Source organism: Ambystoma mexicanum, chromosome 8 (genome assembly GCF_040938575.1).
Source record: "Ambystoma mexicanum isolate Mex_15411 chromosome 8, UKY_AmexF1_1, whole genome shotgun sequence".
In the NCBI taxonomy this organism is placed as follows: Eukaryota; Metazoa; Chordata; class Amphibia; order Caudata; family Ambystomatidae; genus Ambystoma; species Ambystoma mexicanum.
In genome coordinates, this window is record NC_090929.1 from 84,057,417 (window position 1) to 84,083,787 (window position 26,371).

The following is a 26,371-nucleotide window of genomic DNA, read 5'->3' on the forward strand; positions in this document are numbered from 1 at the left end:
GTATTTGCAAATTGTTTATTTAATAAAATGTTGAATCTTGAGAAAAACACAAGCAGTTGTCTGCCTCGCATTACTGACCCCTCACAGCATCAGACCCACCGTGTAGAAAAACTCAAGTGGCCGAACTCTTGGTGGAAGCTCTGGGTCTCATTTCCATCATGCCCAGCCCTAGCTGCTACTTCTGATTAGGCTTACTGTGCTGGCGCATGCAAGACCCTGCAACCCAGATGACGGGGTCTCTTAGGAGTTGTGGACGATCAGACAGAGGAGGCAAGACTGTGAGTGACAGAAAAGGGAGAATGCATCCCAGGAAGGGATCCCTGGATTGAGGAGTACGAAAAGCAGGACTTTTGTTTGAACCGCAATAATATATCGATGTACCCAAGGAGGGGCAATCCTGTAAGGTATTTGAAGGACACCCAAAATCCATAATTCTTCAAAAGAAAATAACCTGAAACCCATCTGTCGTGTTGTGCCATGTGTAGCACTTGTTACAGTCAGCCACAAACAAGAACACTGCATCACTACACAACAGCAGGTTGGGGCAAAGGGAGAGCTTCAAAAGCTCACTAAGGTTCACATGCATCAGCAGTGATCAATCAAGGCTGGCCCTGCCAGCTTCAAGTGTGGTGATGTTGCCACCCATCCTGGGCCTGCAAAGCTGCATGCAAGAACATCTAGGAAATATATTCCTTGGAATGAAAAAGCATACTGGGGGCCACAATCGAAGATTAGAGGAGGGATCTTGAACATTATGCCAAACCTCTGAGATCCGGACAGCCAAATACCACAAGGTCCAGACCCAAAGTCTAACATACGAACAGCCATGTTCCTAAGACATGAGAGCAAAATTAGAGAATTGTGACAAAAGAAGGATTCCATAGCATGATGCTAGTATAGCACAATGATAGCACCCCTTCATCAAAAAAGATTCCATAACACAATATTTGCATGTTGTCCTGTCAGTGCCCCATTATTAAGATTCTATAACGCCAGTCTGACACTTCGACCATACACCATCATCAAGACAGATTCCATAACATGGTGTTAGTGTTGTGTGAATGGCAGTACCTCAACCTCAAGAAAGAATGCCAACAACAAGAAGTATTCTAATGTGTGATATTAGCATATAATGAATAGCAGTACCCCATCATCAAGACAAATTCTAAAACATGATACTAGCATGGTGTCCTTACAACACCCGAGCATCAAGAAGGATTACATAACATATTATCATGGCAGCATTACAGTAACCCAACATGTAGGATTCGACAACAAGACAATAGCATGGTGCCATGACAGTACCCCAGTGTCAAGAAGGATTTCCAAACTGATGCTAGTATGATGTCATGATGGTATCCCAACAAGAAGGCTTCTACAATATGTTACTATCATGGTGTCATGACAGTACCCCAACATCACAAAGGTAAGGTAAGGAGTGGTATTTAGCCCCTTTCTGCCAATAATGTTGGCCCTGCTGCACATGGCTCTGTAACAGAAAGGGGTGGCAGGTGTGCTACGGGGGGAAGGCTGATGAGTACAACCTGTGGTGTGATTGGTGCAGGTCGGAATTACACGTAACCTGTGTGATAATGTGGTAATTCTGTGTTCTTGGGAAGATATACACTGGGGCAGATTCGCTGCATGGTCAGTCCCTTGGTTACGAGAAGTGTCTGGTTGGATTGTTGACAGACGAGAATAAGGTAGTGGTATATTTAATGGTCTAGACCTAGAGTGTTGTGTGGCAGGGAGTGAATGAGGTGGATTTTGGGAGGGCAACCTATTATGGTGAACAGGAAAAGACACTGAAGTCTAGCCAACCGAGTCAAGTAGGACAGCAGAAAGTCTCACACAGTAGAACACTTTGGCAACACTTCGCAACCAGGCAAATATGGCAATTCTGGAATCTACAGGGCAGGAAGAAGGTCGAAAAAACCAATAAGGTCAAAGGACAGGCGAGAATCTTATGGAGCAGCCATCTTAGAGTGCTACCTACTCCTAATTGCCATTTTTGGTAATTGCAAATGTGCACGAGTAAAAAGTTCAAAACATGGTAGACAAATATTAGTGGTTACAATTGGAACCAAAGAGTCACCAAACTAAAAGCAATAAGGATACAAATCTGGACCTCATTACAGGTTTGGTGGTATTTCGGGAGTAATCCTCAGACATACCACGAAATGGATTTAGCATTACCAACACTTGGTCTGGTGGAATTACTGCCGGATTACAAGTGGTTGTAGGTGGTCTTAGTACCCATTTATTAGAGTCCATAGGACTCCATGGGGATTTTGGCCGTAATTTCATTGGTTGTTATTCTACCGATTTTGCTGATTTTTCGGCCAGTAAAGTGGCAGATTTTCCTCCAACTGTTAGCTAGATGAAAATCCTCCATCTCACCGCCAAAGTTGTGGTCCCTCTGTGCAGTAATGTGGCAGTAAAAGTGTTACCTCCATTTTACCACACTGCCATACTTATAATGGGGTCCAAAGTATCCTACCTGCACTTCACTTTGGGGGTTTTTGTGCAGTTTAAAAATCAAGGAATGCATAAGGAGAGACATGTGGTCGGTCTGGAAAAAATGCTGGTACTGCCGGCTCTGGTATTTTTGCTGGACCAGCTCACTCCGAGCCTGCCGGTAGGGTCAGTAAACTACTGGCAGGCCTGAACTGCTGGGAGTTGAGGCCCCTACCGGCAGGGAAATGACTGAATCACCAGCACTGTTAACCACAGTGCCGGTGATTCAGTAGTTCCCATTGTATGGAGTCTCCATGGTATGTGAATTTATCGATGTTGCCGGCACCTGTAATATCCTATTAACGCCAGGATATCGGGCACTGGTAACGGTAAGGCGAGTCTGCTGGTAACACATCGATAGTACAGGCTGGTTACCGGCAAACTCGTGATGAGGGCCATAGTCTCTCAGTACTTATAGTCTAATGGACTGATCAGTTTCTCCATAAAAATGTCCACAGATGAAAGGAAGTAAAGCATACAGCTTTACTTACCTCCAAAAAGTCGGGTCAGTAGTCAGAAAGAAAGGGTGTCCCATAGAAGTCTTCCCTAACATGTCAGGTTGCAAGATTGTATAGTTAGTTGAGGGAAGGGAATGGATGGGATGTTGCGTTAGGGTTGGTCTCGATTGTAGAGACCGTCCATGGATGGAGAGACTGCGGTTCGCTCCCGTGCTCTAGAGCTGAGGATCTATCATTGCCATATGTTTGGAGATCTTCTCTGGTTTCTGCAGCTTGAAGTACAGGAATTGGATCCTAAGTGGGATTTTGGCTTGAGGGCTGTACGAGGATATTTCTATGAGATGTTTGCTTTGGGGTTAGGCCCCCATAAGCATGGTGAGGAGAGAGATATCCTAAGATATGATGTTACCACGGCATGCAAGACAGTGCCCCTGCATCAAGAAATAATGTGTAGCATAATATTAGCATGGTGAAATGAGGGCCACAACATCAAGATGGACTGCATACAATCATGGTAGCACAGGGTCATGGAAGTACCCCAGCAAGGAAATGGAATGCACATGATGTCAGTGTGTTGTCTTAGCAGTACCCTAACATCAAGAAGGATTCCATGACATGTTAGCTTGGTGTCATGACAGTCTCCAAACACCAAGAAGGACTGCACAATATGATGTTAGCATGGGGCCACAACAGTAACTTTGCGTCAAGATGGATTCCATAATACTATGTTAAGATGGTGCCGTGGAAGTACCCCAACATCAAGAAGTATCATAATATGTGATGTTAGCACGGTGTGAATGACAGTACCCTAACATCACAAAGGATTCCATGACATATTAGCAAGGTGTCATGACAGTATCCAAATACCAAGAAGGGCTTCACAATATGATGTTAGCATGGGGCCACGAGAGTACCCCTACGTCAAGATGGATTCCATAGTACTATGTTAGGATGGTGCCATGGTAGCACCCCAACAGCAAGATGGATTTCGTAACATGATGTCCCAATGGTACCGGAACAGAATGCTAGTGTGCTGTCATGATAGTACTCCAACGCCAAGAAGCATTCCATAACATAGGGTTTAGCTTGGTATCACAATGGTACCCCCTACACCTAGAAAGAGTCTATAATATTATGTCAGCATGTTGTCATTACCATTTTCCAAAACAATGGATTCCATAGCTTACTGTTAGTATTGTTTCATGAATGGACCACAACCTCAAGAAGTATTCCATAATATGATGCTAGCTTGACGTGAATGATACTACTTCAACATCAACATGGATTCCATAGGTTGACAGTCCCTCGATGCCAGGGAAGATTCCACACATGAGTTTAACATGGTTTCTTAAGATGAAAACTAACCAAATTAAGGCTTCCTATCAGTCTCAGGTCATTGCCTACCTATTGGATCTCAGATACATGTAGCACCTAAGACATGTCCTTGCATGGTGGTTGAAACAAGGCCCAACACTGGCATACAGTAACTAACTTCTAGCATGACAAGTGAGTGGGTCCATCAGCCTTGCTCACACTGCGTATACCCCCCGCCAATAGTTGAATATAGCACCCAAAACCAAGACAGCCTCCTGTGGTATTCACATGTTGTGGCCCCTGTGAGAAGGGAGACCGCCTCTGGCAACCTCCTGTGGCATTAGCATGTTGTGGCCACTGTGGAATGGGGACCTCCTCTGGCATTAGCATGTTGTGGCACCTGTGAGAAGGGAGACCTCCTCTGGCATTAGCATGTTGTGGCACCTGTGAGAAGGGAGACCTCCTCTGGCATTAATATGTTGTGGCCCCTGTGAGAAGGGAGACCTCCTCTGGCATTAATATGTTGTGGCACCTGTGAGAAGGGAGACCTCCTCTGGCATTAGCATGTTGTGGCACCTGTGAGAAGGGAGACCTCCTCTGGCATTAGCATGTTGTGGCACCTGTGGCACCTGTGAGAAGGGAGACCTCCTCTGGCATTAATATGTTGTGGCCCCTGTGAGAAGGGAGACCTCCTCTGGCATTATCCTTGTGAGATGCAAAAGGGAATGTAAAGACTATCTGACGCCAGTTTCTTTTGCAGAGTATGTGACCTTCCTGACCCTACCTGCTGGTGCCGCCACCGTCCACGTTTCCAACCTGAAGCCAATGTTCACACACTTGGGTGAGTGCAGATATCCTTCATCATAGAACACCCCTCAGTAATAGTCCATCCCTGCTCATCTCTGATCTGTGCATATTTATGTCCCCCATAGCTGTGAGGACAGGCGGTGCATACGTGGTGTCTGGGAAGAGGAGTATCTCACTCAGCACAACATACCCCTCCACCCTGGAGGACGTCCGCATCGAATATAGATTGTTTCTGACAAAGGACCGGCTTCCAGAGAGGGAGGAGATCCAGATCAATGGACCAACGCAGGAAGCCGTTGAGATACAGGTGATGAGACATTCAGATGCAGGTGGTGAGATATTAAGAGGCAGGTGAAAAGCTGCTAAGATGCGGGTGATGAGACATTCAGATGCAGGTGGTGAGATGTTAAGAGGCAGGTGAGAAGATGCTAAGATGCAGCTGATAAGACATTCAGATGCAGGTGGTGAGATGTTAAGAGGCAGGTGAAAAGATGCTAACATGCAGGTGATGAGACATTCAGATGCAGGAGGTGAAATGTTAAGAGGCAGGTGAAAAGATGCTAAGATGCAGGTGATGAGACATTCAGATGCAGGTGGTGAAATGTTAAGAGGCAGGTGAAAAGATGCTAAGATGCAGGTGATGAGACATTCAGATGCAGGTGGTGAAATGTTAAGAGGCAGGTGAAAAGATGCTAAGATGCAGGTGATGAGACTGAGATCCTGTTGGTGAGACATTAAGACACAGTTGATCAACTGTTCAGCTGCAGACACTGAAACATTGAGATGCAGCTGATGAGACGTTGGGATAAGTTTGGGATGCAGGTGATGAGATGCTGAGATTTAGGCAATGAGACATTGAGATGCAGTGATGAGATATTGGGCCTCATTAATGCGCTGCCAGTCCGGTAACAACATTGCTGATAGGCTTACCGGCATCGTTGTTACTAGACCGGCAGAGTACAGGTTTGCAGGCCGAATGCCCTCTCGCCCGCCAGGTCTGACCTGGCTGGCGGAACAGCACCCGCTCGCAGACTTGGACGGTAGCAACGGCACCATTCTGAATGGTGTCAGTGCTACCGTCCTCCCCATTCCCATTGAGTCTTATAGGACCTATAGGACCTATAGGACTCAATGGGAATGGGGAGGTTACATTTTCTGACACCTGGATTCACGGACCGCTGGGGCTGTAATGCCCCGGTGATTCCCTAAAGCCAGACGCCGGAAGAAAAACACAACTCCGGCAGCAGCATGCTATTTTTACCGGGACAGCTACTGCCGGAGTTGTAATGAGGCCCATTGAGTTGCAGGCGATGAGTTCTTAACATGCAGGAGTTGAGATGCTAAGATGCAGGCAGCAATGAGACATTGAGTTACAATTGATGAGCCATGGGAATACAGGTGGTGAGATGTTAAGATGCAAGTATTGAGATGCTAAAATGCAGGCAATGAGACATTGAGATGCTGTTGACGAGCCATTGAGATCCAGTTGTTGACAGAGTGAGTTACAGGTGATGAGATGAGATGCAAGGGATGACATGCTAAGATACAGGCAATGAGACATCGAAATGCAGTTGATGAGATCTTGATATACATGCAATGAAATGTTAACATGCAGACAATGAGATATTGAGATACAGTTGATGATATGTTGAAATGCAGATGCTAAGATTCAGGCGATGAAACATTTAGATACAGGGGGTGATACTTTGACGTACAGGTGGTGGAATGTTAAGCTGTAGGTGATCTGAAATTCAGATACAGCAGTGATATACAGGTGATGGGATATTGGGATGCAGGTAAAGAGTCATTCAAACACAGGTGAGGAGACGTTATGATGCGGATAATGAAACATTGAGAAAATACAGGTGGTGAAATGTTAAAGCACAGGCAATAAGGCATTCCAACACAGGTGGTGAGGAATTGAGATACAGATGATAAGATGTTAACATGAGACTCAAATGAAGGCAATAGATTAGAATGCAGGTGACCCGACCTTGATATGCAAGCGATGTGGCATTAGAAGCATGGGAAGAGGGGTTAGAATGCATGCAATGAGACCTCCAGAGACCAGTGGTGAGAAATTGAAAATAGAATTGGTGGGATGTTGAGGTGCATTTAATTGGACCTTACGATGCAGGTGATGAGACACTGGACTAGAGGGTTTGAAACGAAGACGTAGAGGACGTGTTGAGAGTGCGAGATGACCTGTTGAGATACAGGTGGCGAAAAAGCTGAGTTGCAATTTTAGTAGACATTGAGATACAGGTAATAAGATAAAGAAATATTTTATAAGAAGTTGAACTTGAGGTTGTGAGAAGTTGAGATATAAGCAATGACATTCAAGTGATGAGATGTTGAAATGCAGGCCTTGACATGTTGAGACACAGGTGGTGGGATGCCGAGACAAATGCAATGTGTAGATATAGAAACAGAGATTTATGATGGATGTTCTGTGATCCTGAGATACGGGTAATGTGATGCTGTGATATGGGTAATGTGATGGTGAGATATGCGTAATGTGATGGTGAGATATGCGTAATGTGATGGTGAGATATGAGTAATGTGATGGTGAGATACTGGTAATATGATGCTGTGATAAGGCTAATGTGATCCTGAGATGCGGGTAATGTGATGTTGAGATACAGGCAATGTGATGTTGAAGTAGAGGTAATGTGATGCTGAGATACTGGTAATGCGATGCTGTGATATGGATAATGTGATGGTGAGATACTGGTAATGTGATGCTGTGATATGGGTAATGTGATGGTGAGATACTGGTAATGTGATGCTGTGATATGGGTAATGTGATGGTGAGATACGGTAATGTGATGTTGAGATATGAGTAATGTGGTGGTGAGATACAGGTCATGTGATGGTGAGATACTGGTAATGCGATGCTGTGATAAGGCTAATGTGATGGTGAGATACGGTAATGTGATGTTGAGATACAGTTAATGTGATGTTGAGATATGAGTAATGTGATGGTGAGATACTGGTAATGTGATGGTGAGATACTGGTAATGTGATGGTGAGATACGGGTAATGTGATGATATGATGGTGAGATACAGGTAATGTGATGGTGAGATACAGGTAATGTGATGGTGAGATACAGGCAATGTTATGGTGAGATACAGGCAATGTTATGGTGAGATACAGGCAATGTGATGCTGAGATACAGGTAATGCGATGCTGTGATATGGGTAATGTTATGGTGAGATACTGGTAATGTGATGCTGTGATATGGGTAATGTGATGGTGAGATACTGGTAATGGGATGCTCTGATATGGGTAATGTGATGGTGAGATACGGTAATGTGATGTTGAGATATGAGTAATGTGATGGTGAGATACAGGTCATGTGATGGTGAGATACTGGTAATGCGATGCTGTGATAAGGCTAATGTGATGGTGAGATACGGTAATGTGATGTTGAGATATGAGTAATGTGATGGTGAGATACTGGTAATGTGATGCTGTGATAAGGCTAATGTGATGGTGAGATACGGTAATGTGATGGTGAGATACAGGTAATGTGATGTTGAGATATGAGTAATGTGATGGTGAGATACTGGTAATGTGATGCTGTGATAAGGCTAATGTGATGGTGAGATACGGTAATGTGATGGTGAGATACAGGTAATGTGATGGTTAGATACAGGCAATGTGATGTTGAAGTAGAGGTAATGTGATGCTGAGATACTGGTAATGCGATGTTGTGATATGGGTAATGTGATGGTGAGATACAGGCAATGTGATGTTGAAGCAGAGGTAATGTGATGCTGAGATACTGGTAATGCGATGCTGTGATATGGGTAATGTGATGGTGAAATACAGGCAATGTGATGGTGAAGTAGAGGTAATGTGATGCTGAGATACTGGTAATGCGATGCTGTGATATGGGTAATGTGATGCTGAGATACTGGTAATGCGATGCTTTGATATGGGTAATGTGATGGTGAGATACTGGTAATATGATGCTGTGATAAGGATAATGTGATGGTGAGATACTGGTAATGCGATGCTGTGATATGGGTAATGTGATGTTGAGATATGAGTAATGTGATGGTGAGATACGGGTAATGTGATGGTGAGATACGGGTAATGTGATGCTGAAGTAGAGGTAATGTGATGCTTAGATACTGGTAATGTGATGCTGTGATATGGGTAATGTGATGGTGAGATACTGGTAATGTGATGCTGTGATATGGGTAATGTGATGGTGAGATACTGGTAATGTGATGCTGTGATATGGGTAATGTGATGGTGAGATACTGGTAATGCGATGCTGTGATATGGGTAATGTGATGGTGAGATACTGGTAATGTGATGTTGAGAAATGAGTAATGTGATGGTGAGATACTGGTAATGTGATGCTGTGATAAGGCTAATGTGATGGTGAGATACTGGTAATGTGATGCTGTGATAAGGCTAATGTGATGGTGATATACGGTAATGTGATGTTGAGATATGAGTAATGTGATGTTGAGATACTGGTAATGTGATGCTGTGATAAGGCTAATGTGATGGTGAGATACGGTAATGTGATGGTGAGATACAGGTAATGTGATGTTGAGATATGAGTAATGTGATGGTGAGATACAGGCAATGTGTGACTGTGATATGGGTAATGTGATGGTGAGATACTGGTAATGCAATGCTGTGATATGGGTAATGTGATGGTGAGATACTGGTAATGCAATGCTGTGATATGGGTAATGTGATGGTGAGATACTGGTAATGCAATGCTGTGATATGGGTAATGTGATGGTGAGATACTGGTAATGCGATGCTGTGATATGGTTAATGTGATGGTGAGATACAGGTAATGTGATGGTGAGATACGGGTAAAGTGATGCTGTGATACGGGTAATGTGATGCTGTGATACGGGAAATGTAATGTTGAGATACAGGTAATGTGGTGCAGAGATACAAGGAATGTGTTTCTGAGATACATCTACGATGTTGACTCACAGGGAAGTTCTCTTTAGAGTTGTTCTTATAAAGAATACACATTTCTAATTAGGCCACTGGTCTCTAGCCTCTTAAGGTCTATGTATTCCACAATGGCGCCTTATACCACCCCCATTTCATAGATCTGGCTATTAGGTGGAGCTGAACTTCACCTATAAGCCAAAATGATGACTTTGGAGTGCAGCTAGGAAGCAGATGACATGTGAGGATGGACGCACAGCTTATAGGTGTTGTTTGCCTAGTTATCCACCCATTGACTGCCCATGGTCATTCGAATGCCAGTGACCATTCTGACCCATTACCTGCTCCTCCCCGTCCAAAGCACATTCTCCCGGAATCGCTTTGAGATAGCTCTATCAAGCAGTAACAAGACTGTGAGCTACCACTGTTATTTCCAAGCGGTCTACTGAGAGTTATTAACTTAATTGCAGCAATACATTTGCTACTGGTGTGATAAAAATGTCTTAACCAAGTGTACCTTCAACCACATGATATATATCTGTTCCTCGCACTGAAGCCTTGTTAAACGCATTGACAAAGCCAACATTTCGGACCTGTGTATAGGTATTTGCCAGGCACTGCTAACAAATTCCCATAACACCATTTTTCAGCCCTGGCAATCTTATGTCCAGGTGGTACCATAATGACAGTGCCTGGTAAATGCCTATCCCATGCCTGCACAAAAGATAGCTGTTGGCTTCGCCAATGCTTGTTTTGCACGTGCTGATTCATCTGGCAGTCTGAATGGTGTATACAAAGAAGCTGATATAAAGAGGGTAAGGTGGTAGAAGCTGAGATGTGGGTAGAAGTGGAAGCTACTGATCCCTAAGGGGTAGGGATGCAGACACTGCACTGAATGTTCATGTGTTCTCATTTCAGAACTACCCTTTATTATTTGATGCACATTTGCCAGACTTAATGTCAGTCATTATGGCACCAAGTGATGTTGCGGGTTCAGTGGGGAAGGGTAATGCTTAAAGGAAACGTTCACCTCACTTAACAGTTCAAATCTGAAAGTGTACAAATGTAATTAATGTTTGGGGCTTTGAGTGACTGGGTAGAATTATATAGCACCAAAGCAAAGTTAATGTGCCTCTAGGCACTGATCTTTCACTTAAGCTCTACCACAGTGGAGAGACCAAACGTGGTCAAAAAGAAAAATGAGAAATGAGAGGGCACACACTTAAGCGAGAGGGCCACCTATTATTAAAAGGAGATAGATTTTGGAGTTTCTTCATGATCTGTCCACTGGGAGCTTGTTCCATGCTTTTGTACCCCAGTATGCAAACCTTCCATTGTCTCTTGCTAAATTTTGACTTGCAAACCTTTTTCTCAGGTCACCTTCACGGGTGGAGGATATCTGAGAGATGTGTGTGGGATTCATTGGTTACACATGTTGTGATCGGGTCTGAGGTCTGACCCTGTCAAGAGGGGTTGGGGGACCCCTCTCAGCCTGGGGTGGGAGGCATACCATAGGGATTCCAAGAGGCAGGCTCTGGGAGTTGGGAGGGCCCTTGTCCCTTCACATGCCTGCATGTGTGAAATTAATTCCACCCCACCGCTATTCAAATTCAATTCCATCTCCGACCAAGACACCCTAAACATCCTGAAAACATTAATCCATCTAAATGCAAAGGCGACATATGCCCAGCCCCCCTGTTCAAAGACTGCGCTGAAACTTTGGCCCTCGTTTATCACGGGAGTCATACATTCCTCCTGCCCATCTAGTGTGGCACCCGCTAGCCTCAAAGAAGAATTGGTCTTACCGCTACTAAAAAACCAACCCTTGATCCAACATACCCCAATAACTACAACCCCATCACGTCGGTCCCCTTCCTGTTAAAAATACTTGACAGAGTAGCATACGTCCAAATACAGCAACACTTAGAAACAAACCAGATACTCGGAATCCGCCAATCCGGTTTCCGCCCTGGCCACGGAACCAAATCAGCCCTCCTTGATTTAAAAAATCAGATAGATGATATCAGGGATAAAGGTAAACTTGCCCTCTTGCTGCTACCAGACCTGTCAGCAGCGTTTGACTTAGTTGACCACAGCATACTCTGCCGACACCTTACCCAAGCAGCTTCCTTCTCACCAGAAGCAACAGCATGGATAGCCGCCTTCCTAGAAGGTAGAAGAATTAAAGTCTTCTCTGAGAATGCTAGCACTACACCTTCACCTATCAACTGCAGAGTCCCCTAAGGCTCATGTGTTTCCCCCAGACTCTATAACATATTCACAAAGCCCCTCTTCGAACCTCCTTGACTCCCTTGACATTGCATATACAAATTACGTAGACGATACCCAAATTCTCCTCCCCCTCGCTGGCACCTATTCAGAAGATGCTGCCACACTAAACTCTACCTTCACCATAATTCAAGCATGGGTGGCCACCCACGGCCTCTGCTTGAACAATGGCACAACAGAACTCCTTATCACAGGACACCCAACAGCTCTGAACAAACTGAACCCTGAATACTCGACCTTCTTTATCAGTAGCATCGCTATCCCAGTCTCACCCTCAGTAAAAACCCTGGGAGTCCACCTAGATGCATCTCTTACACTCATCAGACAAGTCAACGCCATCGCCTCTTCAGCTGCATACACCACAAAACTCCTTAACGCCTCAAGACCCTTCCTATTGCCAGATAGCTGCCTCACGATCGCATGCGCCGTGGTGGGCGCTAGATTAGACTATTGCAATGCTCTATTTGCCGACACCTCATCCTACAATCTAAAAAAAACTGCAAGTCATACAAAATAATGCCCTTAGAGCTGCCCTCAACTTCCCCAAAACTGAACACATATCAGCTGCCCGCAGGAAGGTACACTGGCTCCCTATCCGGGAAGTAATTCTCTTCAAGACCCTAACCATTACCCACAGATGCATCTGCAAGTCAGCACTGCCCTACCTGTCCCAAAGATTCTCCAAACCGCAATCAACCAGGCCCGTCAGAACACCCTATGCACAAAGGCTAGTTTATCCCACTTTCAAACGTGCCAAAGCAGGCAGCTCAAGCTTCCCTGTCATTGCAGCCAAGCAATGGCACACCCTCCCACTCAATCTCCGATCAGAAGGTTCATACTCAGTGGCGTTGCCAGGAATCAAATTTAGGAGGGGCACAGAGGGGGACAAAGACAAAAGTAGGGGGGCACAGACAAAAGTAGGGGGATAACATGGTCACTGCTCGTCTTAGGTAGGGGGGGCGCAAGGGGGGGCACAGGGTTTCACAGGGGGGGGGCCTGGCCGGTAAGGGACCGGCACTGTTCATACCGGGCCGCCACATTACGAGTTCTGCAGCGGGTTCCACTCTGTACACCTGTCTAGACCAGACGTGCAGAGCGGCACCCGCTAGCAAGACAGGATGCTAACAACGGACCTGTCATTAACGGGTCCGTTGTTAGCATCCTCCCCATTCCCATTGAGCCCTATGGGGGCTCCAATGTGAATGGGGACGTACCAGGTCTGGGGCCCGGTAATGGGAATTACCGGGCCCGCAAAGTTCAGAATGGCCCAGTAATTCCCATTTTGCGGGACCCGGACCCGAGTTTGGGGGTAGCCATGCCGCTAAAAACGGCATGGCTACCTCCAAACTCATAATGAGGCCCACTGTTGTAACTCTCAAGTAAAGTAAGTACTATAACACAGTAAAACAATAGAAGAACACTTTCAATAATCTTAGGATAGTAAACCACAGTTGTAGTCATATCATAATAGCTTTTTCACAAAAAAATCACATAGTTAAGCTATCTGAAACATAAATGCAAACCTTTCCAAATTGTGATAACTTTTAGTAACTTTGTCTATGCCTGTCTTAAAGAGTTCACCCTTATGAGAGTCTCTCGAAGTCTAGAGGGGATACTGGGCCACCAGGGACCAGTGGTTGAATAGAAAAGACAGGAAAACAGGATACCAGGTTCAAAGAGGTAGAATCCAGCAAGATCTCTTGAGTTGTTGCAGGTAGGTAAAAGTTAGGTTTTACAAGGCAAGGAAATCAGGATGTTCCCTTGCAGGGTCGCCCCAAGGACCAAAGAGAGACCCGGAGGAGTGCAAGAAACAAGCTATCTGCATTGCCCAGTTTTACTAGGAGCAGAACAGTACCTTCAAGCGAAGAAGCGGCCGCTGCAGGACGGTTACAGAGGTGAGCTGACAGCAGACCCGGTCACAGGTTTCTCAGTCTTTGTGACCGAAGAAAGGGGCTTCAGTGGATCAGGTGACAGCTCTTGGGCAGACGGATGCCCAGCAAAGGATTTTCTCGGTTCTGACTTGTTGGTGCCTTTTTTGGGCTTTATTGAAGGCCGGTTGTCGCAGCGGTAGACTCTTCTCCTTTTCTCTGTCCTCGTCTCATGTGAGGGGACTTTGGGGACAGGGCTTGGGTCACTGTAGGCCTAGACGGATGCCCACAAAGTTCCAGATGAAACCACATATCGGTGGACGATGCACAGCGATGCAGCACAGGATCCCGGGTATTGGTGAATTGCAGGTCGTGGAGGTTGCAGCTCTTCCAGGGATGGTGCAGAATGCAGTTCATTGTGGAGCTGGTTAGGCCCACCAGTCCCAGGGAGGAAGTCGTCATGTTCAGATCTTCCCGTGTTGCTTAGAAGTTGAGGTCGGGGCAGCAGCAGTTACTCAGTAGACACTGGTGGTCACTGAAAGTGGCTGGAGACGTCCTTCTACTTCTTCTTTGGAATCTTCTGTTCCAGTGGTCGACTCTCAGCTCTGGGACCTCGGAATGTATCCAGGAGCACTGGCTGAGTCGACCAATTAAGATCCATGCACCATACAAACCTGGGGGGGTAGTTGTCCATTGGGGTCAGCCAGTCTGCCAGTCTTAACTGGTTTCATTCAGGCACACTGCAAGACAAAGGACAGGGGAGGTTCGGTCACCATCCCCACTTCTATCCTGCCAGTCACTCAGGGACCCTTTGCAGGTTTTACTTTGGAAACCTGGCAAAGACAAAGAGACCAGAGCATCTTCCCCCACCCAGAAAGGTAGAAGAAGACATCAGAAAGTACAAGTCATCTTTTTCAGGGCTTAGAAAAATACAGCCACAATTTTGAGTCAATGGTGAGCCTTATTTATTTATTTGTTTGTTTGTTTGTTTGTTTATTTATTTATTTATTTATGTATGTATGTATTGCATTTGTTATACGCCCAAACCCAAGGGTATCCCAGCATTGTGTCCCCTACCGCAGCTGCGATAACAGCCTGCGACAGAAGTTCACAAAAAGTCATGCAGAAAGTTACACTGCCACCAGCCTGATCAGAGGACCTGTCACAGTAACCAAAAAGTTACTGGAGAGTCGAGAAAAGAGATGCAATGTCTCCCCTCAGCACTCCAGATAAGGTGGGATGTGCTGATCTCGCAAAAGAAAATGCAGGTATGAAAAGGTATCCCCCTGCCTTGGTAACTGTGAGTTAATTGTGTTTCAAAGCGCCCACAGGGCAGCAGGGAGGGAACATGGGATAGAAAACAATTAATACACTGGAGGATAAATGCAAACCTACTAGGCCCTGTGGGCATTCAGAGCATGCAAGTGCAGAGAGAGGAGCAGGGAAGAGGGAGAGGGGGGTAAGTGCTTGAGTACCGGTGCTCGTGAGTGAGCAGTAGGTGTAAGTGTCCAGTGTAGGAAGTGCTAGGGAACTTTTATCTGTAAAAAATAAATGAGCAAGTGCGGGGCTACAGTGACGAAGGCCAGTAAGTGCCAAGGCAAGTGTGTGTAGGCAGTAGTTGAAGGTGATTGGGTGTGGGAGGCCAGGGCCCCTGAAGGAGACATAAGGGCCCTAGTCACCAATAACAGCGACTGTGAGATTAGCAGAGGAGGGAAAGAGCGAAGGGGGAGGTGAAAAGGAAAGTCTTGAGGAGCTTCTGGAATTTGAGGAGGTCTGGCTCACGACGAAGAGGAAGGGGCAAGCTGTTCCATAAGAGGGAGCCTGCTGAAGAAAGATCGGCCACCGGCCCTCTGTTTTGTTTAGCAAAACGCTTAACACACACAGAGTTGGTCCCAGAGGAACGTAGAGGTCTAGAGGGAGAGTATTTAGTAAGAGCAAGTTGCAGATAACATGATCCCCGGCCCCAGACAGCCATATGGATGATAGAGAGGGATTTGAATATAATCCTTGCCAAAACCGGGAGCCACTGAAGAGTTTTTAGGGCAGGAGAGATGCGGTCCCTGGGCTTGAGGCCAAGGATAAGTCTTGCTGCCCTATTCTGGGTTAGCTGGAGGGGTCGCAGAGTGAAAGAAGGTAGATGCAGGAGCAGGCTATTGCAATAGTCAAGCCTAGAGAGAACCAGAGCTCTGGCAACATTGAGCTTCCGGGGGAAAGTGAGAAAAGGGACAAATCTTTCGAGAAGGAAGAGTTGAAAGTTGGACTTCTTGGCAATCTTCTGAATGTGAGGGAGGAAGGAAAGAGAGGAGTCGAAGATGACGCCAAGGTTTCTGGCTTCAGATGACCTCGACATTCTCGCTCTTACTGAGACATGGTTCAATGCCAGCTCAGTCACTGCTTTTAACTCCATTCTCCCCCCGATGGCTATAAGATAATTTCCAAGCCACGACCTAACCGTTCTGGTGGTGGGGTTGCCTTAATCTTCCCGGAATGGCTTCCTTCCTCCATCAAACCTACCCAGTCTTACTCTTCCTTTGAGAGCCTGGTTTGCAAGTTGGTCATCTCTCCCTCCTCCTCTCTGACCTTTGCCACGATATACAGGCCACCTGGTGCTACCACCCTGTTCCTCTCTGAATGGGCGGATTTCTGCTCCTCTCAACCACCTCTAAACTCCTTCTCTTGGGCACCTCCAACATTCACTTGGACTCCTTTATCACAGCATCTACTCTCTTTCTTGACATCTGCACACTACTCTCCCTCTCAATTCGCCCTTCTGGTCCTTCCCACACGGCAGGACAAACTTTTGACACCCTCATACACTCTGGTCTTTCACTCCCCCCCCACTGATCATACCTCTCTCCTGGATGACAGACAACTCTCTCCTCTACTTTTACCTGGGTCCCCTCGGCCCTCTGACTGCACCTCCTCCAGCCCTGCCAACCTCGTTCACGAACATCCGTCCGATGAAATGAGTGTCAGCTGCTGCCTTCACATCCACCTTCATCCCCCCTCACCCACCACCCCCCACCCCAGACGCTACTTCTGACTCAGCTCTCAGCAACCTCCATCAGGCCATTACCAACACTCTGGACATCCTTGCCCTAGTTATGAGGATCCACCTGAAACCTTCCACCAAGCGTAATACCTGGTATGACTCAGAACTTGCAGCCCTGAAACGCAAGTGAAGAGCTGCGGAACAGAAGTGGCAAACATCATGCTCACCCTCTAACAAACTGGCCTGCTGCCTGCTACAAAGGCAACACAGACTCTCCATCTGTGTCAAGAAAAGGATCCACTTCCAGGCACGGGTATCTGGGGCATGCAACAACACGGCTGACCCCTTTCAAATCTGCAGGGAACTAGCCAACCCTTCTGCAGTCTCCTCCTCCCCTCATCCATCCCAGGCCCTCTGCAATGCACTGGCCACACACCTCACCACTAAAACTCTGGACACCCTGAGCTCCCTTGCTACCCCCTACCCAATCCCCTCCCATAATCCCTTGCCTCCTATGGCACCCCACCCTCCTCTCTCTCCTCCTTCTCGCCTCTCACACCTGATCTGATGAGGTCACCAGAGTTGTCCGCTCTATGAAGGTCTCATCCAAACAGGTTCCCCCTTGCTCCTCCAGAACCATCAAGGGCAGCATTGGCTCTCTTGCACCTGCACTTGTTGATTCCTGCAACCATTCTTTTGCTACTGGTTCTTTCCCCTCCTCCCTTAAGCACTCCCATGTGCGCACCCTCCTGAAAAAACCTTCAGCAGACCCTACCTGTCCAGCCAACTAACACATTATTTCTATCACCCCCTTCCTTGGGAAACTCCTGGAGAAGCTGGCCTTCCCCCAACTTACCTCACCCACTGAACTTGGCGGACTCCACGACCACCAATCTGGATTCCGAGCATCCAGAGGCACGGAAACTGCTCTTCTGAACACCTGTGAAAAACTGCTCGCATCTCTGGACTAACTCTCCAGCTGTCCTCCGTTTACTCAATCTCTCCTCTGCCTTTGACATGGTCAACCACTCCATCCTCATAAAATGGCTCCAGGATACATGGGTACCTCGGAGCGGGCACTGGACTGGCTGACCTCCTTCCTAACTGACCGTTCATCCCAGGTTATTCTGGGCATCTTCTCCTCATCTGCCTCCATCTCCACCTGTAGGGTCCTCCAGGGCTCCAACCTCTGGCTCTGGCTCTTCAACATTTACCTCACTCAACTGGCCCTACTCATTTTCTCCTTCTCCCCCATCTTCCAGTTTTACGCAGATGACACACAACTCTTTTTCAAACTTCCTGCTAACACTCTTGCACCTTCCGTCAACCCTGACTGCCTATCTTCCATCCAGTTCTGGTGCACTTTCAACAATCTCTGCCGCAATGCCAGCCAGACTGAGATCCTTCCTATTGGGACCCCACTCCCTCTTTCTTCCCCTCACTCTGGCCATCTTCTATGGGCTCTCCCCCTTCTCCTTCATCTGAAGCCAGAATCCTTAGCGTCATCTTCGACTCCTCTCTTTCCTTCCTCCCTCACATTCAGGAGATTGCCAAGAAGTCCAACTTTCAACTCTTCCTTCTCAAAGGAATTCTCCTTTTCTCACTTTTCCCAGAAGCTCAATGTTGCCAGAGCTCTGGTTCTCTCTAGGCTTGACTATTGCAATAGCCTGCTCCTGCATCTACCTTCCTCCACTCTGAGACCCCTCCAGCTAACCCAGAATAGGGCAGCAAGACTTATCCTTGGCCTCAAGCCCAGGAACTGCATCTCTCCTTCCCTAAAATCTCTTCAGTGGCTCCCGGTTTTGCAATATCTTCAAGCAGGAGGCAGATGTTGGTGGAGTGTTTGTTGGCTGAGCGGGCGTTAAGTGTGGCTACGTGAAGGAGGTCTCCGCCTTTGACGGTTTTCGGAGGAGGAGTAGAGGGGGGTGATACACCAGTCAGAGGTGGGGGGACAGAGAGGGTGGTTGGGGGAGAGGCAGGTGAGGGAAGGAAGTTAATGAGAGACGGCAGGAACCGGTCAAAGAGAAGGAGGTTGGGTTGAGGACCCTGAACTAAGATAGTGCCATTGTGGTAGACATTAATGATACAGTGGGAAGAAGAGAAGCCTGCCAAGAGTACTTCCCGCATGGTGCCACCATTAATGGGAGAGGATGTGAATGGAGAAAGAGTAGAGATGAGATGAGGAGTCCATAGATATGGGGAGGGGACAATGAAGAGGATATCGGTGAAGACCCATCTGGGGGTTGCACTGACATAGGTGTTTGTGAGGGCTAGGCCAGGGTTGGAGTTTAGGATGTCCTTTTGTGCTTTCTCCTTCCAGACTTTGTGAGAGAGGGAGGATAGGTGATAGAGTACCAGTTAAAGAAGATAGGAGAGATGGTAAGTGCTGTTAGGGTGGCAGAGGATAGATGAAGGAAAGAGGGGTGGTTGCACTGCACAGTCCTAGCCCAAACTCACCAGGTGGCCTAGTAATTATAGGATGGGCCCAAAATGCAATGCAAAATATGGGCCTAAGATGTTAAAAACACACACATAGGTTTGAAAATCAGACAAGGGCACAAAATGCAATGCACAATATGGGGTGTAAAATGTTAAAAACACACAAACCTAGGTTTAAGAATTACACAAGGGCACAAAGTACATTGAAGAGGAGATGAATCCAAGAGCAGGAGGAACCAGGACTCAAATCAGGGGTGAGCAGGAACCAACTCCGGGCATAGAAAATGAGGGAAGAAGAAGAAAACAGAACCAAAACGAAGAAAGTATCCAGGAAACATGTAAGTAGAGAAAAGGAAGCACTGCTACTCACAGAGTGCCAAGGCAACACAGAGAGTTGTGACGCTGCTTCCCTGCCATTCGCGGGGTTGATATCCGGAAGTAGGAAGCCGCGCGATGTTGCATGGGCGTCACCGTGAACCCAACCAACAACTAAATGTCAATAGCGTATGCCATGATGGTGTACGCGTCTCCATAGAGACCATCTATGGTGTAGGAAGGAAAATTGTTTCCTGACAGCATGCCCCGCTGCAGGAGGACGTGGTTCAGGTTTGTCAGGGTGTAAACGATAGAAACAACAAGCCAGCCTGGGGGCATGAACATCGGACTTCTTCACGCAAGTTCATTTGCGAGGTCCATATCCCTTCCAGTCAACAAGATATACGGGAGTCACAGATTCCAGAAATCGCATATTCCGGATGTTGTGAAGCCATGCTGAAGTAAAAGACAGACAACAGACTCAACTTTCTAATCGAAAGCTTTATTTTCTTAAATGTCAGGATAGATTAAACTCTACTTTGCCGTCTGCTAAGGTGGGATTTCCCTACCTAAAGAAAACTAAGGATAGACTGCGTCCGTAAATTCAAATCAAAAGTCTGTCTGTGTCCAAAACCCATACTTGCCCTCACAACTAACTGTATACAATGTGCAGGGATATCAGCAGCAAAAGATATAGGGCCTCATTACACGGTAGGCGGTAACCATGGCGCTGTTAGCGCCATGGTTGCCGCCGGTATTTTGCCGTGTCCGCCTTGGTGGATGGCGGAATTACCACCCTACTCCAAGGTGAGCGGGGGCGGTAATTCCCCATTCACCAAGGCACTTCCCCATTCCCATTTTTGCCCCCCTAGGGCATAATGGGAATGTGGAAGGCGCTAATTACGGTACCGCAAATTGCGGTACCGTAATTAGCTCCAAGGTCCCTTTGCGGCGCCCTACTTTAACGGCTGGTAAAACCAGCCATTAAGGTCGGGTCCCGCAAAGGGAACTCGTAGTAAGGCGGTAAGGGTTTACCGGTACCGGTGCCCTTACCGGTACCGGTAAACCCTTACCGCCTAACGTGTAATGAGGCCCATAGTGTTAAAACATAAAGTTCTGAGCTTCTTCCAGCTCTTGCCTTGTACTCAGATTCCCCTTTCCCAAGTTCAGAACAGTTCCACAAGGCCTCAGGGTCCCCTTCCCCAAGAGTTCAACACAGTTGACAAAATCTCAAGGTTCCCTTCGACAAGAGTTCAGCACAGTTTACAAAGTCTCGTAGTTCTCTTCCACAAGAGTTCAACTCTTCCAGCTTTCAAAACCAATATCCGTTCAAATCTTCCAGCTTTCCCAACAATACTGATTCAAATCTTGGTCATCCAGGCTTTTCAATAGTTCACATTGATTTCTTGGTTTCTTCATTTACAATTCACCTCAACAACTGTTGCCAAACACAAACGTCTTGACATTTGCTTCCCTTGATTTTTCTCCAAGTAGGGGTCACTCGGTCTAGGTGCAGTTGTCGAGAACACATGGTCTACCCATTACATGCAACCGATACCCCTCTGCACTTCAGTATCCTTTCTGTATTTCTTTGAGCATTTGTCAATACAGGTTTTCTCTCTCTTAACCTGTAGTTCCTTGAATTGTTTTGTATTTGGCCAGTGCTCAGTTTCACATCTCATATCTTTCTTAGCAATCTTTTAACTTGGCCACCACTTGTGGCTCACACATCTCATTCCGTGGTAATTCCCATTAGTACCACCTTGATTTTATTTCGTTCATAAGTGCTCATCACTTGCTTTTGTTCTATATGGTATCCAAATATGTCTTTGAGTCTCTTCATTATTCAATGTTACGTGTTTCAACTTTCAAAAGCTCTGTTAATAGCTTGCAGCTTGTTCGGTATTCAAATATACTTGCTTTGGCCTTCCATAGTACATATAACAGTTCTCAGCTTGTTCAGCATCCATACACGCTCGCTTCCAATCCCCGGAGTGTCCTGGTATGAGTGTTCCCTTCTTTTCACTCACATGTGTTATGCGGTAGCCCCCTTGGGTGTCCTGGCTTCGTTTCCCGATTTCGATTCGCTCTGCCTTTCTTTCACGGAATGATGTAGCATATAGCTCCGCTCTTACCCAGCAGAAGCTTCTGAAAGCACCACTTGCTCTCCCAGAGACCTGCAATGATCAGTAGGTTTTGGTGGTCCACAGCTACTGCTTTGAGCACTTGGCAGGGAGGGCAGCAGGATCTCAGACCCTCTCATGGCCAGCTTTGGCCCTGCCGTCTCCCTCGCACTCCTGTTCTGCACCGCTTTTCTCCTGCCGGTTCCTCTCCAGCCTGCTCCGCTTCTCCAGGCTGCCTCTCTCCTTGTGCTGGGCGGTCCCCATTTGTGTACACCTTGGACATTGAAAATGACTTCAGGTGTGAGTCCTTAACTTTACTTGCTTGACCATGGTGAAACCTATTACCTGGATATGCCTGGCTATTACAAGTGAACTCCTCCAAGACCCTATTCCTCGTCTCGGTACCAAAGTTGTGTTTAGGGAAGTTTGAATTAATGGAAGTGTGCATACCTCCCGGGTGTTTCCTCCTCATCCCATTATTAAGGTGAACTGTCAGTAGGACATTTTGGGTAGAAGAAAGAGAAAAAAACTGACAACAGCCCATAAAGGCATGGGGAATAGATGGTTCACTTTGACCAGGCAAAGGGAGATACCATGTCTCACCCAAAGACTTCCTCTCCCCACTCCCCTCCACCCAGGTGATCCTTCCTTGCATATCCACCCCCAGGGTCGGGATCCAAAAGCGATGGCCTTTCCCTGGACACCTGAGGGGGGGATCGTGGGGGAGAAGAAGTGAGGATGCCCTCAGATTCCTCACAATGTCCATCGATGTCTACCAGAGGCAGGGGAGGAGAACTGATACGATCTGTCAGAAAGGGATTAGGTACGATGTTCTTTGGAGTGATGCATGAAAAAAAGGACGGACCCTCTCCCATGAGGTAGGTAGTTGCAGCCTTGAATGCAACAGGATTAATATGTTGCAGGATCCGGAATGGGCTCATTTGAAGATGGATTTGTTGTCATAGCGTACATGACACAAGGACACATATTGCCGGCATGTTGATTCATGGCTGGCCAACAAAAATGATGCTGTAACTTTTCTCTGGTATTTCTAACGCCCCAGTGTCGACAAACTTGGTATCATGACATAGTGTAAGTACTTCTTGTTGTAGCCTGGAAGCAGGTATATAAAGACATTCCACCAAGTGATATAGTGGGTTAGCAAGACTTTCATCAGTTCTGACTGTGTTTTGGGTTGCCTGTCTGATTCTCTGGAGGAATGTGTTAACAGTCATGATAAACCACTTGATCAGTAGGACCGCGGGAGGATGAGATGGAACCTGGAAACATGGTCTGAACAGGGCATCTGACACATGATTTTGAGATGAAAGAATGAACGTAACAAAAAATTAATAAGATAAAAAGAAGTATGCCTGACAGGCTTGTTGACTGTTGACACCTTCAAACTGTTGCAAAGTCCAGAGATTGCGGTGGTCTGTGCATATCTCAATGCTATGTAGAGGGGCCCCTAATAGGAGATGCATCCATTATTTACAGGCAGAACGTATGGCCGAAAGTTCTTTTTAAAAAAAATTGTAATTTCGTTCTGTGTCCTGGATATGCAAGCAATAGAATGTTCACACGCATCGTCCTGTCTTGGTTTGAGTACAGCTCCTGTGGCCCAGTCTGCGTCAGGTTGCCTTAGGATTGGAGCAATACAAGAAACTAGTGTAAGTTGTTTGAAGGCTTCTTCAGTTTCTGAGGTCCATGTGAAATGCCCATCCTTCTTCAAGAGCTGGGTGATGGGTAACGATGGCCATGAAACGTCTGCGAGGAACTTCCTGGAGAAGTTTGCCAGGACTAAAAATCGTTATATTTCCTTGATGTTCTCGGGAGAGAGCCAGTCAATGGTAGCTGTTGTCTTTCGGGGAATCCATTTCAATTCCATCTTTAGACAGGATGTAACCCAAATATGGTACAGAAAAAATATCAAAAGAACATTTTCGGGTTTCACCAGAAGATGATTTCCTCGCAGATGTCCTATGTGGATAACATGTGATGGATGTTTTTGGATAGATCTGGAAAATACCAGGGTATCATCCAGGTAAACTATGACATGATGGTACTGCATATCTGAGAATAAATGGTTGATAATTAATTGGAATATAGAAGGGGCATTGGTCAGACCAAAGGGCATGACCCTATATTCAATATGGCTGAAAAAGGTGTCCAGAAAGCAGTCTTCCATTCGTCACCCGATTTGATTCTAATGAGGTGATATTCCCAGTGCATGTCCAATTTTGTATAGATCTGTGCCTCTCGGACGGCCTCTAGGATATCCTGTATTAGCATTAATGGGTATTTGTTTTTAACCATGGTACAATTAAGACCTTGAAAATCCAAACAAGGTCTTAATTCTGTTATTTCCTTTTTTGGGATGAAGAAAGGGATTCCCCTCCCACAAACCACTATAGGATTTGGATTAGGCTATAAGAACCGTCCTTTTGTTTTTCGTTAAATAGTCTTTCAATGCCTCTTTTTCTGGGAGTGAGAGAACGTACCTACATCCAAAAGGAACTGTCATTCCGAGGACGAGATCAATGTTGCAGTCTTCAGGATGGTGCAGGGGTAAGTCTTTGTCATCAGTGTCTGTAAAAATGTCCTGATAGTCCTAATACTTTAAGGGTATTAGGTTGAGATTGGTAATCGTCTGAACCATATCTATGTTTTCTTTTTCTTTTTCTACTTGATCAGGTTTTTGGTAGCTGCATTCATTATTCAGACAATAATCAACACAATATTTGGATCCTAGAAATAAGGTATTAGCAGCCCAGCCGATGTGAGGATTGTACATTCTAAAACAACTGGAAAATATGCAGCCTTGATTAAATCAAATGATACTACTCCTTGATGTTGTTTTACTCAGTGTCAAAGGTCCTGTATTAGCTGTTCAAGGACCGGAGCTTCAGGGTTAGCTGTCTATATCTTCTACTGCCTGGGAAATCTTTTTGTTTGGAGCAGGGACCATTCGGGCTTCAGCCCATTCTTTATCCATAAACATACCGGCGGCTCCGCAATCCACCAGAGCAGTGGTGCAAGTAGACATAGAACCACTCCACAATTGGACTTTAAGACTAAGAGGTTTGTGATTAATCCAGTGAATTAATCACTGTTCTCCTGGCGGTGACCCTTCTCACGTGGCCAAGGGACGGCAGCCGCTACCTGATCCTGACCCTGGGGGTGGCTGTATGATGGAGGATCACATGGGGGGAGATAGCCATTAGGGAGATTTCATGGCTTCATTCGATAGGACGCAGTATCCTCCATTTTTCCATGAGGAAGACTCCCTGTTACCCAATACCCTAAAGGCCTATTGCCATACATCTGTTCTCCCCTGTAAGGAAAGGAAAGAAACCTTTTTCCATCACCCTTTAGGCCACACTTCAATCCATAACCTGAAGAGTAAAAGCTCCAAAAAAAAACTTTCAGTTATAGTTCTCCTTCAGGTAGAATTGATCTTCCATGTGGAATATTCGGAAAAGACTCTCTAAGAATTATGTATCAGAAACCATCAATGGACTTTAATTCCCCCAACTTCCTAAAACCTCAGTTAATATCAGGGAACTTCAATTCACAAAACCACCTAAGTACTGAGGTGAGGATGATGAAGGAATTGACACAGAGAAGCAAGCGTAATGAGCGTGCTAGTTGTTGGATGAAAGCACCTGTGCACTGGACCTTTAAAAATGTGAACTGAATGGTAAGAGGGAGCTCGGGAGAAGATGTGACTTCTCTAGTGAATGCAGACTGAGGCTGGAGGCACGAGTATGTGTGCAGAAACTGGAGGTGCAAGCCAGTGTGGCGGAGTGAAGGAGCTCGCCGGCAGAGAAGGAAAGAAACCTGGTGCGAACGAGGCATGCCAGGGAAACAATAGGAACCCTGGGAATCCAGCAGCCAAGAGAAGCAGCGTTGTCCTTGCCGCAAGCTGAAGAGAAGCCAGCTTGCAGGAGCAGAGCCGTGAGAGAGCCTGGAGAGATCTCAGAGCTGCCCAGAGTGGGGAGCAAGCAGTGAAGGTATGCCACGTAAGCACGAGGAAGCACGAAAATGCTACAGAGAGCCAGTGAGTTTGCCAGAGCCGAGTGGGAACTACGGAGCGTTTCGGCAACTGCGCCAAAGAGCAAAGAACATTGTGAAGTTACAGAAAGTGAAATGAGGAGAAGATTGTTTATGAATCGAAAGGGCAGGAGATTTTGAACGTTGTAAAATTACAGAAAGTAAAGTAATAAGATTGTTTGTCAAATAGATGTACCAAGCCAACAAGAAAACTATATGCTACTTGAATATAAAAAGGAACTAGAAGATATGAGAAGTCCTGG

At 46.3% G+C, this 26,371-nt stretch overlaps 1 protein-coding gene across 2 annotated transcripts in view; it reads left to right on the forward strand.

The window, feature by feature from the left end:
• The window catches only part of ADAMTS13 (ADAM metallopeptidase with thrombospondin type 1 motif 13), a 447,185-nt gene that overhangs the window by 221,399 nt on the left and 199,415 nt on the right, over nt 1-26,371 (forward strand). For both annotated transcript variants that reach the window (XM_069609349.1, XM_069609350.1), the window contains exons 17-18: nt 5,050-5,130; nt 5,222-5,403. In XM_069609349.1, the coding sequence (XP_069465450.1) occupies nt 5,050-5,130; nt 5,222-5,403 (263 nt within the window). The remainder of the gene's footprint in view (nt 1-5,049; nt 5,131-5,221; nt 5,404-26,371) is intronic.